This window comes from Oncorhynchus tshawytscha, linkage group LG32 (genome assembly GCF_018296145.1).
Source record: "Oncorhynchus tshawytscha isolate Ot180627B linkage group LG32, Otsh_v2.0, whole genome shotgun sequence".
Lineage (NCBI taxonomy): Eukaryota > Metazoa > Chordata > Actinopteri > Salmoniformes > Salmonidae > Oncorhynchus > Oncorhynchus tshawytscha.
The window spans coordinates 7,341,266-7,356,633 of NC_056460.1; the positions used below are offsets into that span (position 1 = coordinate 7,341,266).

The following is a 15,368-nucleotide window of genomic DNA, read 5'->3' on the forward strand; positions in this document are numbered from 1 at the left end:
CTCTGCTGCCAATGTTAATTCAAAATGACAACGACAAGGTTCCAGTTTAACAACGTTTACTCAACGGTTTTAGCACAATACATAGTTGCCATTGCATTCAGGCCAGGTTCGTCAACAAGACTCCTGCGCAGGCGCACTAATAACAGAGTGATAGAGCCGTAATAACAGAAATATAGGGATACTTAAAACATAAACTTTAACAGTGGTCATTTATTATTATTTTTACATGCAAAAGTAAAATAGGTGTATTTATGCTGTTGTACAGATTTCTTTATATACATCTATTCAAAGAAACTACAGATAGTTTGAGAACTTGGCATTATATTTCTGCTACTTTGTTCAAATCTCCAACCACCCCCACCCTGGGTATTCAGCAGCTGCCACTGGTCTAGGGTTTGCACTTGTTCTAAGAAGTCAGACTTTGAAGTGGCTGCAGACTTGTATGATTAAATGGTATTAAGGAATTATTTGAAGTGTTAATGTAAGGATGGCATAACACAGTAAATTAGGTTCCCTTGATGACTTGATGCCAGTTTAAAGTGAAAGACGTGACTGTGTGTGTGTGCTCTGAGTCTACTCGCCTAGTGTGTCCCAGAGAGTCCTTCCAGACAGGGAGCAGGGCCACAGGTTTGATTGCACACTCCAAGATGGCCATGGCCAGGGCAAACTCCCTGGCTTTACTGCACATCTGCACCGCCTTAATCCAGTTGTTCCTGATGAAAACCAAAACAAAGCCAAAGGGAGTCAGACAATGGTGTTATTCATCATCATGTGGAAGCATGGTGACATCAAATCACAACAGTGTGACTTTATCTGTCACCTGGGACTGCTGGGGTCAGAACTGAACAACAGCAGCGCACGCTAACTTCAATGAACATGTAAAAACAAACACGTTATCACCAAATTATGTCACACATTAGTGTCTAAATAATAGCCTGTGCCCCCTCCCCAGACGAGGAAGAGCACACAATGGTTAAACGAACACTTAACCCCCTACAGTCGATGTCCACGCCTCCTGTATAAATCCAATTAGCATAATACAACAGAAAAAATGAAAAACTTTTTTAGAGATTTTTTTTAATGCATTGGATCAGTCTCAATTCACCTAATCCACCTATTTGTTCTTCCGCATCTGCGGTGAAAGCGCTAGAGCGGTGTTTGTCAGACCACGAGCCTTCCCCGAAAATCGGTCTTCTCACAAAATCGTCCGTAGCATTCCAAACGGTTTGGCCTACAAAACCATAGAAAGATGACTCTCACAAACACGATGGTGTTCTCCATTTTGCTCTATGACCCCAACGAGCATCTTTGGACCCTTCTGAAGTCGGTACAGCCCATCTGCCAACTTCTGTCTGTAGTGTCCGAAGTGTTTGGGCAACAACACTAATGTGAGCCCTCTGTGGAAAGGTGAGACTCTCACGAACATATACATCTTGGTTGTTTTGTTCTAGGACGCCCACAGGCCTCACAAGATTCGTCTGAAGGTCCCCCCGGTGCCAGTTGAAAACATTTATGGAAGTTTAAATGGAGACTGTATAATGCCAAAAATAAGGGGTTAAATACACGTCCCAAAAAATGTATGTTTCCTGATCTTTCTTCTCTCTCTCAGGTATAGGACAGACACTTAAAAACAAACTTCCCTTTCATTTTTTTTTTTTGGGGGGGCTGTTGTTCAATGTAGTGAATCTGCTATTCAAAGTGTTTGTATGGGCTAATAGCAGTAAGGCAAAATATATATAATCATTCCACTTTTTTGTGATACTTCAAGGGGTCTTAAAATTCTAAATCAAATAGCTTAGTAGAACCCACCCCTGGCTTAGACTCTTATGGGTTAAAAACATTTTGATCATATTCTTTCATAACACATAAATCAACCAACTAGGATCTCAAACACACACAGAGCCCACATTCCATCCGTACCTGTGTGAGGCCCAGTTGGGGTGCATGAAGGGTGCAGGCACGTTGGTCTCCAGCTGGATGATGGTGAGGCGCAGCGTGGAGATGGTCAGCACTTTGGAGCCGTGGATGGAGCCGTTCCACTTGAAGTCGCCTGCCGGCGTCATGCAAAACTGGATAATAAAATATATGTTTTATATGTAGAGAGCTTTTCATTACATGGGGAAATCACAAAGCACTGTACATCTAAAACAAACTTAAAAATGCTTTACAAACTCATGAATACCATTCTTATGTCTCTGCGTGCGGTTTGAAGAAAGTTGCTAACTAGCGCAATTGCTATCCTGTAGACTTCCAGTCATTGCGCTAACGCTAGTTAGCATTGGCTAGTTAGCACTACCTCAAACTTCCTTTATAGTGGACGCGGAGGCATAAAAGCTATCCACAAGTTAATCGGACTCTAGGGAAGTAGATAAAGGGCTTCATTGCCCTTATTCATTCATCTCAAAGTATCCCTTTAAACAGTTGAACTTATCGCAAGTGTTTATTTGTTCAAGTTTTTGTTGACTCCTTCAGGTGTGTGCAAGCTAAAGTTATCTTAAAATAAGTTTTATCTTAAAGTTTACCTTGTGCGAGAGGTGTCGCCGCTTGTCCAGGTCCTCCCGGTGCTGGGGCTTGTTGAGGGCTAGCGTATTTCCGCTGTATTGGTTGTGGTAGACGCGGTACTTGCCCTCCTGGCCCAGCTTGAAGAAGTGGCTGAGTGTGCCCTTCATCACCACCTCCTTGCTTGTTAGGCTGCGGGTGCTGAGACGCGACACGTCACCCGCCGGGGTCACCACCAGCACCTGGAGTGAGGAGAGGGGGGTCAAATCAAAGGTAAATCAAATACATTATATTTTGATAACAGACGAGCGACACTTGGATTGAAATAAATGCATGATATTTTTAGAACAAAAGAAAACATCTGGGTTTTATTGAAGATATCCATCTAGTGGTGTGGGGGCTGTGCTTTGGCAAAGTGGGTGGAGTAATATCATGACTGTTTGGCCCTGTCCGGGGGTATCATCGGATGGGGCCACAGTGTCTCCTGACCCCTCCTGTCTCAGCCTCTAGTATTTATGCTGCAGTAGTTTGTGTCGGGGTGCTAGGGTCAGTCTGTTATATCTGGAGTATTTCTCCTGTCTTATCCGGTGTCCTGTGTGAATTTACGTATGCTCTCTCTAATTCTCTCTTTCTTTCTTTCTCGCTCTCTCTCTCTTGGAAAACCTGAGACCTAGGACCATGCCTCAGGACTACCTGGCATGAGGACTCTTTGCTGTCCCCAGTCCACCTGGCCGTGCTGCTGCTCCAGTTTCAACTGTTCTGCCTGCGGCTATGGAGCCGTGACCTGTTCACCGGAAGTGCTACCAGACCTGCTGTTTTCAACTCTCTAGTGACAGAAGGAGCGGTAGAGATACTCTCAATGATTGGCTATGAAAAGCCAACTGACATTTACTCCTGAGGTGCTGACTTGCTGCACCCTCGACAACCACTGTGATTATTATTTGACCATGCCGGTCATTTATGAACATTTGAACATCTTGGCCATGTTCTGTTACAATCTCCACCCGGCACAGCCAGAAGAGGACTGGCCACTCCTCATAGCCTGGTTCTTCTCTAGGTTTCTTCCTAAGTTCTGGCCTTTCTAGGGAGTTTTTCCTAGCCATTGTGCTTCTACACCTGCATTGCTTGCTGTTTGGGGTTTTAGGCTGGGTTTCTGTACAGCACTTTGATGTATCAGCTGATGTAAGAAGGGCTATATGAATAAATTTGATTTTGATTTGGCCCACGATTATGAAAAAAGTTTGGTACACCGGGCAACAACCTAAGGATAGCTAGGAATCCAACAGCTAATCAGTATTTTTTGTAGATGAATAGTGATCACCTCTTTGCCCTCCTTGTAGCCCTTGTTGGCCTCGTTCACGGCTTCCTCCACCTTCTTGCTCTTCAGCTGGCTCAGCTTACTCTCCGGGTTACGCAGGCGGGTCACCATGCGGCCGCCCGGCGTGACTGCCGACCGCTTTCCACCGGCCTCGCCGTTCACCCCCTGGTCGTCCTGGCTGTTGATAGAGGACTGAGAGGACCTGTCAGCCAGGTCGGGCTCTTCCGGGACCCTGGGGGCCTCCCTGGCAATGGTGCTGCTGTTACTATTCTCCTCACCACTGGGATGAGCGGGCTGGCTCAAGCTGGGGACCTCCTCTCCCCTGGGAGAGCTAGACTCAGAACGTGCCTTCTCTAAAACCACAAATACATTTAAAAAAAAAAATCACAACATAAAAGTCACTATTTAAAATCATGCTTTAAAGGGATGTTATACTGCAAAATCAAAGTTTGACTTATTTTCAGACGTCGAAGTTAGTCATATGTCAAAATGAGTCCACATCCCACACAATCATGCATGTCGATCCAGCTACATGCCTCGACCCAATTGAACGATAAGCACCAGGGAGTCCGGAAATTATACGGTGCCTATCTTTTTCGTTCATTTTGGATTGGGGCATGTAATCAAATCTATATATTTTTGTTTGCCTGGGATGTGGACTTCTCAAGAGAAGACCCAACCGACAGTCCCTTCAAAAGTACAAATGACATGCAATAGTGCCCTCTAGTCTCATGAAGCAGCATGCGCGTCATTCCTGTAGTGCCCTCACACAGCCTTTTACACAGCCAATAGGGGTATGATGATTCATAGTAATAGTGATCTGGACCCATGCATTAAAGGCCTGTTTAACACGCAAGGTTCAGAATCAAATGCTTTGTCTTAAAGTCATTTTGATTCATGCCAAGCTATTTAGTCTGATTGCATATCAAAGCAATTCGCTTTAAGCGTTATTTTGGAATGAAATAAAAGCGTGTATTCAGCAGAGTTGCGACCAGCAACTGGTCATTGACAGCCAATGAAATGAGGGATGCAAGAGGGACAGCGACCAATGGTAGAGCGGTCCGACATGGGGGAGGTGGGATGTGTGGAGAGGAACAACCCAGGCACAGGAATTGAATGGAAGGGGATCATGAATGGGGTTCAAAGTTCACAGAGACACCACCCCCTTGGTACCTTCAGCCTCCTGCACGCCCTTGATGTTAGTTTTGGCCTCGTCCCCAGGCTCTCGGGCCCCGGTAGGGAGGTCTTGCCCCCCCACGGCAGGGCTGGGGGCCTCTGTTGCCGGGAGGGTGGGTTGTGGAGCCGGGAGATCAGGCTTACTCCCCTCAGGGATGGAGCAGTCACCAGTAGAAGGAGCCAGCTCGGCTTCAATCAGAGAAGCAGATATTCAGAGTTTGGCAAACTATGCTACATGTTGAAAACATTTTAACTGCATTCTCGCTAGAACGTAAATTATCTTGGAACTTGTGGTGCCAAGATGGCAGCCAATAAAATGACACATTTCAAACAGAGTTGGTCAAAGTGTATGTATTAGACTGTGTGGAATATGCGCAACAAGCACCTCCAGCGTGTGCATATAGAAGATGCTGTATTGTAATGAGACTAGTAGGCATTGCGTATTGCTTATTACGGAGGGGTTATCAGCAGTATTGCTGAAGGCATTGTTTTAAGTTGACAAAGTGGTCTCCGATTGACTCAGAAAGAGGAGAGCGCAGTGGGGAAACAGATCAATAATTCATTAGGCCTACATTGCTCTATATCAAAACGCAGTAATATCAAACAGCCCGTAAAGCCTGTAGGACCACGATGTAGCGGTAGCTGTAGTTAGATAGTGTGTGTGTCTCTTACCTGTGATGGTAGTCCCCTCTTTGGTCGCCTTGTCCTTGTCAGCTTTACCCTCCCCTGCTCCCTCCTCCTCTCCCTTCTTCTCTAGGTCGTCAGTCTTCTCCTTTGGCTCCGCCCCCTCCTCCTTCCGGAGAGTTCCCTGCGCCTCCGCCTTCTCTCTCTCCTCCGCCGCCCGGCGCTTCATCTCCTCCAGCTCCTGCTCCTGCTTGGCCCTCAGCCGGTTCAGGATCTCCTCTGGAGAAGGGACACCGATGGATTGATTCATTTCATTGATTAGATTGTTAAAATACCTATTTTGCATGTCTAAATGTTTAATTGTGGGAAAACTAAACATCCTTAAAAATGCTCAGCCCCCCAAAAAAGATCCAATAACTAGCCGTGTGTAGACAAACACGATCAAGGACAACACAGAGTTACGGTGATTAGTCGTGTAGAAACTGAAACCAGCAGGACTGCAGAAATCCAGGTGCTGCGTTACGCACCCCTGAGCTACACCTCGACTGTCTCATACGGTCTGAGCATAAACTACGGTTTTATTGACTAGCCCATAAAACAGTTCTAACTCAGAGCATTCTTCGTATTCTTGCCAGCAAGCGATAGTGTGTGTGTGTGTATAGAGTCAGTCAGCCTATGCATTCGCTAAAGCTTTATCCCGCACTAACAGAGCACGCTGAAATCGATACATCTTCTGGTTTGACCACGGCGCAATTCTGCCAGACGAATCAAACATTCACACCTGTGCTTGAAAGCCCGCCACTAACAGTGCATCTCTCTGGGCTATACTATAGGAATGGCCAACGAGCACCTTATAGCACCCAGCTGTGCTTTGAATTGAACACCGCCTCAAAATGACACTTATCTGAAATGATAGCCGCATAGCGAGAACTTGTCACGGTTTATACAACTGCTCAATGCGGTAGAACAAAGAAACAGAGCCTGTATTCATGTGCGACTTCCCCTCTATGGCAGGACCACATGGGGAGTAATTGAAATCGGACTCTGTGACGAAGCAGGTGATTTCATATTTCGGGGGAGTGGGATGGTGACAAAGAAAAACGTGTTGTTTCAGGCATCAACGATAGCCTACTTCCTCTGTCATTTGTCGCCGGAGCGTGTGTGTGTGTGTGTGGGCGGTGGAGAAGCCTTGACAGCAGCCTGAAGTGTCTTCCTAGGGGGCTCAATCTGGGATCTGTCATCGCTTTCCTGATGCCAGTGTGTGTGTGTGTGTGTGGTGTTTGTCTACGTGGGTGTGAGAGAGAAAATGGTTAAAAGCCTCTTTCAGACATCATGTGATTTCCACAGTGTGTGTGCAGGAGCGGGTCGTAAGTAGACTCACTGGTGAGATTTCAAACCATTCATTCTCAATGGAAGGCACACCAACAGAGAACTGGATCTCAGTCTGTATCCGAAGTCCATCACAAGTGTACCGTTACAATAGCCTGGTCCCACATCTGTATATAACTCTATAACAAAGTCCTACGGTCATTGCCAGGTCAAACGTAAAACAGATCTAGGACCAGGCTACAGATACAAGTCCCAATCTAAAAAGACTCAGCAATAGCCTAATAGCTGTTACAACAGCTTCCTATTATTGGCGTCACCCTCGAGGACACTTATAGGTAAAGGGATTGGATAGCCTTAACACCCTATCACATTCGACCATCCCATTTGTTCTTTAATCAGATCAGTTGTCATGAAGGAGAGGAGGTAACAGTTTGGAGCCCAGCCAAACTGGGACTGGAGAGGAAAGTTATGTCATGGAATGGGTACTGGTTCCTATGGCCCTTCAACATGACTGAGTAGTATTCACTTAACTGGGGTGGAGGGGGAGAGAGATCGAAGGAGATATGAGAGAGAGAGGGGCAGAGAGAGAGAGAAAGAGAGCGAGCAGGATAAAGAGAGAGATAGATTAGAGGCGAGACAGACGGGGCAGAGGAGGAGCCATTGGCAGGCTCTCTGGTGTTAGACAATGGAGCCCCTCACACCCTCAGAACCAGGGACCTTTGGCTCAGCCGGACTGTCCTGGCTAACTTGGCTACGTATAGAAGACAGGGGGACACCCGGCACAGCCATGTCCCTCCTCGTCTTCCATCTCCCTCGCTTTCTTTGTCACTTTTTATCTCTCCTCTCTCTCAGTCACTCTTTCTCCATCCCTTCCCTCCCCTTTCTTGACCTTTTGCCTCCATATTCTTCCACTGTTCCTCAACCCCCCCCCCCCCAACCAATGACCATTGACTCTCTATCTGACCATCTCTCCCTCTTTCCACCTCTCTCTGCCTCAGAGGCATTCAGTCCTGCCATCTTGGACCTCGTCCCAGTGAAGCCTGCTGGAGCAGTGCCACAGTCCCCAGAGCCTACAGCCAGGCCAAGCCAGCACAGGAGGCGATAGAGGCACTTAAACACAACCAGCCAGCCAACCCGCCACTGCCCCACTGATTACGGCCTACTTACCCAAATATGAGGGGCGTGGAAATATTTAGGATTTTGCTTTGGGAAGACATGGGTAAATCCACTATGATAATCTGACAGAGGCAGGGGGAGAGGGATAGCGGTATGATAGTCACATACATTAGTGCTGAGCAATTAGTGCCTTTTGAGGTCGTTTCGGTTCGATTATCAAAAAATAATTACGATTTCAGATTTCGGTTTCAATGATTTTTTAAAACATTAAATGCACTGTGGGTTAAATGCTATAACAGATAATAAAACTATGAATAAAAGTCCCACGTTGGTAGTGACTGCCCATCACGAATTAACCATTCGTTGTTCACATTACTTTACTCAAATATTTAAGTTGTGTAGATTACATTTGTTTTATTGGACAAATGTATTATTTAATTCAAAGTCATCATTTCATCTCTATAAAGCTGCTACCTATACCTGACAAATGTATTATTTTAGTAATTCTTAAAAATAAATAAGGCATACTTTTATGACTGCTGAATACCAACTATCAATCACTTAGATCATGTATTTCCAGGTAGAGATACCTCGAAGAAACTGCTCTCTATGTATCCCCTCTTGATCGCACAGTCTTCTGTCTCTTCCGTAGCACAGGTAAAAGAAACAGACCGGACAGAAGTAGTCGTGCAATGGATTATGGTCAACGTAGTTAATTATTGGAAACTATTATTATTATTGACCTGTTGGAAACTACAACTCCCTACTACAGCGCACAGTTCGGGCATGATGTGATTTATCTCTGGAGAAACTGCAGCGCAATGAGCTGTAATGAATACTCAGGGAGAAAAAGGTGTAGATTCACGCGCAGGGCGCGGCAGGTGTTTATTTCGCATTCGCAGAAGGCAGGAATCGTGGTCACAGGCAGGCAGTAGACATACACAGGTAGGCAAATAGGCAGGTGAATCAAAACTAGGACTGAAGGCTATAACTGGTTCTCAAAACGAGCTAAGAAAAGGCAGAGTAGAGTCAAAACGAACAATACCTCACAAAGGCACAAACAGAAGGAACTGAACTAAATAAGGAGCTGATGAGACCAGGTGAGTAACTAACACAGGTGAAATCAAACAACCATTGACTGATGGAAACAGCCAAACAACCATTGACTGATGGAAACAGCCAAACAACCAATGACTGATGGAAACAGCCAAACTAATCATTGATTTTATTTGTCAGAGTCAAACACTCCTTACTGGAAGTACCCGCTCTTGACTAAGTGTGCATCCCAAATGGCACCCTATTCTCCTTATAGTGCACTTCTTTTGACCAGAGTCCCATGGGGCCTGGTCAAAAGTAGTGCACTACATCGGGAATAGGGTGCCATTTAGGACACACACAAAACAGTCTTATTTGAAGAAAAAGCCCAAACTTACTTTACAATGGAAAAACAAATACATAACAGCTTTACCCTACCAAAATGTGCTCAGAATTCCCTGGGGTCTGAATAGATTCAATGCAAAGCTTTCACCCTTCCAATGATAGTAACACAATGATAGACTTCAAAAGGAAGGAAACAATAGGGTGTGTACTATGATAGAGCATTTCTAAGTTAGTTATCTAACAGCATACAGAGAGCTGCATTCAACAGACACGTTGTAAGTGTGTAAGACCGGTAGTTTAATAGTAAATAACTACGCAAACAACTGCTAAAACATTCGCCTGAAATGACTGTAAATGACAATACCAGTCCTAGAATAAAATATGAAAAAAAATCCCAAAACCTGTGTGTGCAACACCCCCGGTGTACTGTGTTCCGTAGGTAAACGTTGCAGAAATGTCCTTAATAGAGATTTGTATTCTACATGTCAGATAGATATAGGTCACGGAGAACAAACATGCCCTATCTGAACGTGTCCAACATCTCTTACCGTTGGCGGCGGTGAGGAAGCACTTGTTGACGCCGCGGGCCTTGTTGGTGAGCTCCTCGGTGATGTCCATGTGCGTGTGCACCTCGTCCCTGATCTCCTCCAGCGTGGCGTACAGGTCGGCCTCCCAGTAACCCTTGTCCAGGCAGTCGATCAGCTCAGCCAGCTGCACCTTGGTGCTGTAGTACCAGATGGTCTTGTCCTCCTGCTCGCCATCCTCCTCACTGGGGTGGAGGAAGGGAGCGAGACAGGGGTGGAGGGTGGTGGAGAGAAAAAGGAGGAGGGGAGAGGGATGAGATGGAGGGGAAAGAGAGAACATGAGAGTAGGGAGACGGAGAGAATAAGAGAGAAAGAGAGGATGGAGAAAGATCGATGTCTTTGATTAATTGATGCCATCATCAAATGACAAGCAGTAGAATGAAGAACATTTAAGCAGACACCTATAGTAAATTGTCCATTGTAAGGACATAGTACTGACAACTATTTAATACACATCTCATCTATGGTGCCAGTTCTCCTTAAAAAGGGTCGCCACTTTACAAACTCATATTCATTATCTAAAGCACCATACCGGTGTCTAGATATGTGAAAACGGCATGTTTCTGTGATTGCAAAAATAAAAGGTCCAAAAAAAAAAAAGCTTTTCAAAACCGGCAACAAGTTTCTAGCCAGAGGGGAAGCTATTTTCTTGCTCCACGTCACCGTGAATCTCATAGTGTTTGAAAATCCCAGTTTTTAAAACGTTCCAACTTTTGGTTACGTCTTCGGGTAGAACGAAGAAATGCACCGTTTTCACATACACTATGTCGACACTGGTATTGTGCTGGAGGTTGAGAAGTGGTGGAAATGCGCTTTTAAGTTTCAACATCGACTTAGCTGCAATCTTGGGAAACATGATTATAGGGAAATTAGAGTATAACACCTTTGAGCACTAGGCATTTTTTAAATTTATTTTTAATTTCACCTTTATTTAACCAGGTAGGCCAGTTGAGAACAAGTTCTCATTTGCAACTGCGACCTGGCCAAGATAAAGCATAGCAGTGTGAGCAGACAACACAGAGTTACACATGGAATAAACAATTAACAAGTCAATAACACAGTAGAAAACAAAGGGGGGAGTCTATATACAATGTGTGCAAAAGGCATGAGGAGGTAGGCGAATAATTACAATTTTGCAGATTAACACTGGAGTGATAAATGATCAGATGGTCATGTACAGGTAGAGATATTGGTGTGCAAAAGAGCAAGTAAATAAATAAAAACAGTATGGGGATAAGGTAGGTGAAAATGGGTGGGCTATTTACCAATAGACTATGTACAGCAGCAGCAATCGGTTAGCTGCTCAGATAGCTGATGTTTGAAGTTGGTGAGGGAGATAAAAGTCTCCAACTTCAGCGATTTTTGCAATTCGTTCCAGTCACAGGCAGCAGAGTACTGGAACGAAAGGCGGCCAAATGAGGTGTTGGCTTTAGGGATGATCAGTGAGATACACCTGCTGGAGCGCGTGCTACGGATGGGTGTTGCCATCGTGACCAGTGAACTGAGATAAGGCGGAGCTTTACCTAGCATGGACTTGTAGATGACCTGGAGCCAGTGGGTCTGGCGACGAATATGTAACGAGGGCCAGCCGACTAGAGCATACAGGTCGCAGTGGTGGGTGGTATAAGGTGCTTTAGTGACAAAACGGATGGCACTGTGATAGACTGCATCCAGTTTGCTGAGTAGAGTATTGGAAGCCATTTTGTAGATGACATCGCCGAAGTCGAGGATCGGTAGGATAGTCAGTTTTACTAGGGTAAGCTTGGCGGCGTGAGTGAAGGAGGCTTTGTTGCGGAATAGAAAGCCGACTCTTGATTTGATTTTCGATTGGAGATGTTTGATATGAGTCTGGAAGGAGAGTTTGCAGTCTAGCCAGACACCTAGGTACTTATAGATGTCCACATATTCAAGGTCGGAACCATCCAGGGTGGTGATGCTAGTCGGGCATGCGGGTGCAGGCAGCGATCGGTTGAAAAGCATGCATTTGGTTTTACTAGCGTTTAAGAGCAGTTGGAGGCATAAGACATAGGCCCACATCAAATATCAACAAAACGACACATTTGACAGTTTTGTGCACAGCACGATCTAGGCCTGGGTCTCACTGGCCTTAGGCAGTATTCCAACAATCTAGTCAGTATCCTCTTAGGATGCAACCACCCACTCGAGACACACATTCTCTCTCTCTCTATGGGGATGGTGTAGATCTATTATGCTGCACCAGGTGAAAGACACTTTCTTGAGTGGGAGCGGCAATGAGACAGTGAAGGTTAACTCCGAATCCCTCTGTTCAGGTGTGTGTGTGTGTACATGAGTGTGTGACACTCCTCTCAGGTTAAAGGAGTCTGCTACCACACCATCTGTGACTAGTGCTTAATAGCTGGCGTATATGCTATCGCTTACTAACATTTGTGTGTTTACATTGTCATTATCCTTCAAACAAGTGAGGGCATTGGCCTTCCTATACCTTACCAGAGAAGCTAAGCAAGTGATGTAAGTCGCTCTGGATGAAAGCGTCTGCTAAATGACTAAAATATTCATGTAAACGTTTCAATAAAAATCAATCATTGCCACCTGTCATGTAAACAAAGCTCCCAGCTTGAACATGATTGCGTTTGACAATTTCTCACGCTTCTGCTTCAATTTGGATTCAGGGTTATCAGTGTTTCTTAGGTGGATAACGTCGGTGCCTGATTGAAATTGACACTGTACACATGAATAAATAAGTAACAATAACTTTTTTAATAAACCCAGCAAAAAATAAAGAAAACTGACCTTTTTCAGGACCCGGTCTTTCAAAGATAATTTGCAAATATCTAAATAACTTCACAGATCTGCATTGTAAAGGGTTTAAACTCTGTTTCCCATGTTTGTTCAATGAACCATAAAAAAATGTATGAACATGCACCTGTGGAACGGTCGTTAAGACACTAACAGCTTACAAACGGTAGGCAATTAAGGTCACAGTTATGAAAACTTAGGACACTAAATAGCTCTTTCTACCGACTCTGACAAACACCAAAAGAAAGATTCCCAGGGTCCCTGCTCATCTGCGTGAACGTGCCTTAGGCATGCTGCAAGGAGGCAAGAGGACTGCAGATGTGGCCTAGGGCAATAAATTGCAATGTCCGTACTGTGAGACGCCTAAGACAGCGCTATAGGGAGACATGCAAGACAGCTGATCGTCCTCGCAGTGGCAGACCACGTGTAACAAACACCTGCACAGGATTGGTACATCCGAACATCACACCTGCGGGACAGGTACAGGATGGCAACAAAAACTGCCCGAGTTACACCAGGGACACACAATTAGAGGTCGACCGATAAAGATTTTTCAATGCCGATACCGATTATTGGAGGACCAAAAAAATCCGATACCGATTAATCTGACAATTTTATTTATTTATTTGTAATAATGACAACTACAACAATACTGAATGAACACTTATTTTAACTTAATATAATACATCAATAAAATCAATTTAGCCTCAAATAAATAATGAAACATGTTCAATTTGGTTTAAATAATGCAAAAACAAAGTGTTGGAGAAGAAAGTAAAAGTAAGAAAGCTAACATTGTAAGAAAGCTAACATTTAAGTTCCTTGCTCAGAACATGAGAACATATGAAAGCTGGTGGTTCCTTTTAACATGAGTCTTCAATATTCCCAGGTAAGAAGTTTTAGGTTGTAGTTATTATAGAAATTATAGGACTATTTCCCTATATACCATTTGTATTTCATTAGCCTTTGACTATTGGATGTTCTTATAGGCACTTTAGTATTGCCAGTGTAACAGTATAGCTTCCGTCCCTCTCCTCGCTCCTCCCTGGGCTCGAACCAGGAACACAACAGCAATCATCGAAGCAGCATTACCCATGCAGAGCAAGGGGAACAACCACTCCAAGTCTCAGAGCGAGTGACGTTTGAAACGCTGTTAGTGCGCACCCCGCTAACTATCTAGCCATTGCACATCAGTTACACCAGCCTCATCTCGGGAGTTGATAGGCTTGAAGTCATAAACAGCGCAATGCTTGACGCACAACAAAGAGCTGCTGGCAAAACGCACGAAAGTGCTGTTTGAATGAATGCTTACGAGCCTGCTGCTGCCTACCACCACTCAGTCAGATACTTGTATGCTCAGTCAGATTATATGCAACGCAGGACACGCTAGATAAACTAGTAATATCATCAACCATGTGTAGTTAACTAGTGATTATGATTGATTGTTTTTTATAAGATAAGTTTAATGCTAGCTAGCAATTTACCTTGGCTTACTGCATTCGCGTAACTGGCAGTCTCCTTGTGGAGTGCAACGAGAGGCAGGTGGTTATAGCGTTGGACTAGTTAACTGTAGGGTTGCAAGATTGGATCCCCCGAGCTGACAAGGTGAAAATCTGTCGTTCTGCCCCTGAACGAGGCAGTTAACCCACCGTTCCTAGGCCGTCATTGAAAATAAGAATGTGTTCTTAACTGACTTGCCTAGTTAAATAAAGATTAAATAATGGTGTAAAAAAAACAACAACAAAAAAACAGCCAAATCGGTGTCCAGAAATACCGATTTCCGAATGTTATGAAAACTTGAAATCGTCCTCAATTAATCGTCCATTCCGATTAATCGGTCGACCTCTACGCACAATCCCTCCATCAGTGCTCAGACTGTCCGCAATAGGCTGAGGGAGGCTGGACTGAGGGCTTGTAGGCCTGTTCTAAGGCAGGTCCTCACCAGACATCGCCACAACATTGACAAAAGCTGGTGCTCTTCCTCCCTGGAAAGGCCTGCCTGCTCCAAGACCTCTGTCACAGTTAACAACTCCATTGTGGCCTCCTACCAGACTGTATAAAAAAAAAACTCCTTCCCACTCTCCACTGGCTCCCATCAGCAGTGTCCATCAAATGTAAGTCCCTGTTGCTTGCCTATAAGGTAGCAAGGCGAATCGATCCTGGCCCAATCTGCACATTTTCGTTTTTGCCTTAGCACTACACACCTGATTGATATCCTCAAAGCTTAATGAGTTGATCCTTTTAATCAGCTGTTTTGGCAAGGCCAAAAACAAAAATGTCCCCAGGACCAGGTAAAGGGTCAACCATAGTAGTACGTCACCCCTGGAGCAAATTAGGGTTAAGTGCCTTGCTCAAGGGCACAGACAGATTTTTCCCCTTGTCGGCTCGGGTATTCAAATCAGGGACACTTCAGTTACTGGCCCAACCCTCTAACCGCTAGGCTACCTAAGAAACACTGGTTTAGGTAAAAATGTCAAATATATGCCCCACATTCTTCCTCCAAAGGACCTTTCAATAGAAAGACCGGGGTAGCCATTAGAAGTTGCCTTCAACACTCATCCTTT

The 15,368-nt window shown here is 44.7% G+C and overlaps 1 protein-coding gene across 3 annotated transcripts in view; it reads right to left on the minus strand.

The window, feature by feature from the left end:
• LOC112230356 (nucleosome-remodeling factor subunit BPTF) overlaps nt 1-15,368 on the minus strand; it is a 50,664-nt gene that overhangs the window by 29,870 nt on the left and 5,426 nt on the right. For all 3 annotated transcript variants that reach the window (XM_024396609.2, XM_024396608.2, XM_024396610.2), the window contains exons 3-9: nt 9,991-10,211; nt 5,666-5,896; nt 4,991-5,182; nt 3,821-4,170; nt 2,523-2,741; nt 1,921-2,069; nt 582-713 (exon numbers count right to left, since the gene is read on the minus strand). In XM_024396609.2, coding sequence (XP_024252377.2) covers nt 582-713; nt 1,921-2,069; nt 2,523-2,741; nt 3,821-4,170; nt 4,991-5,182; nt 5,666-5,896; nt 9,991-10,211 — 1,494 coding nt within the window. The remainder of the gene's footprint in view (nt 1-581; nt 714-1,920; nt 2,070-2,522; nt 2,742-3,820; nt 4,171-4,990; nt 5,183-5,665; nt 5,897-9,990; nt 10,212-15,368) is intronic.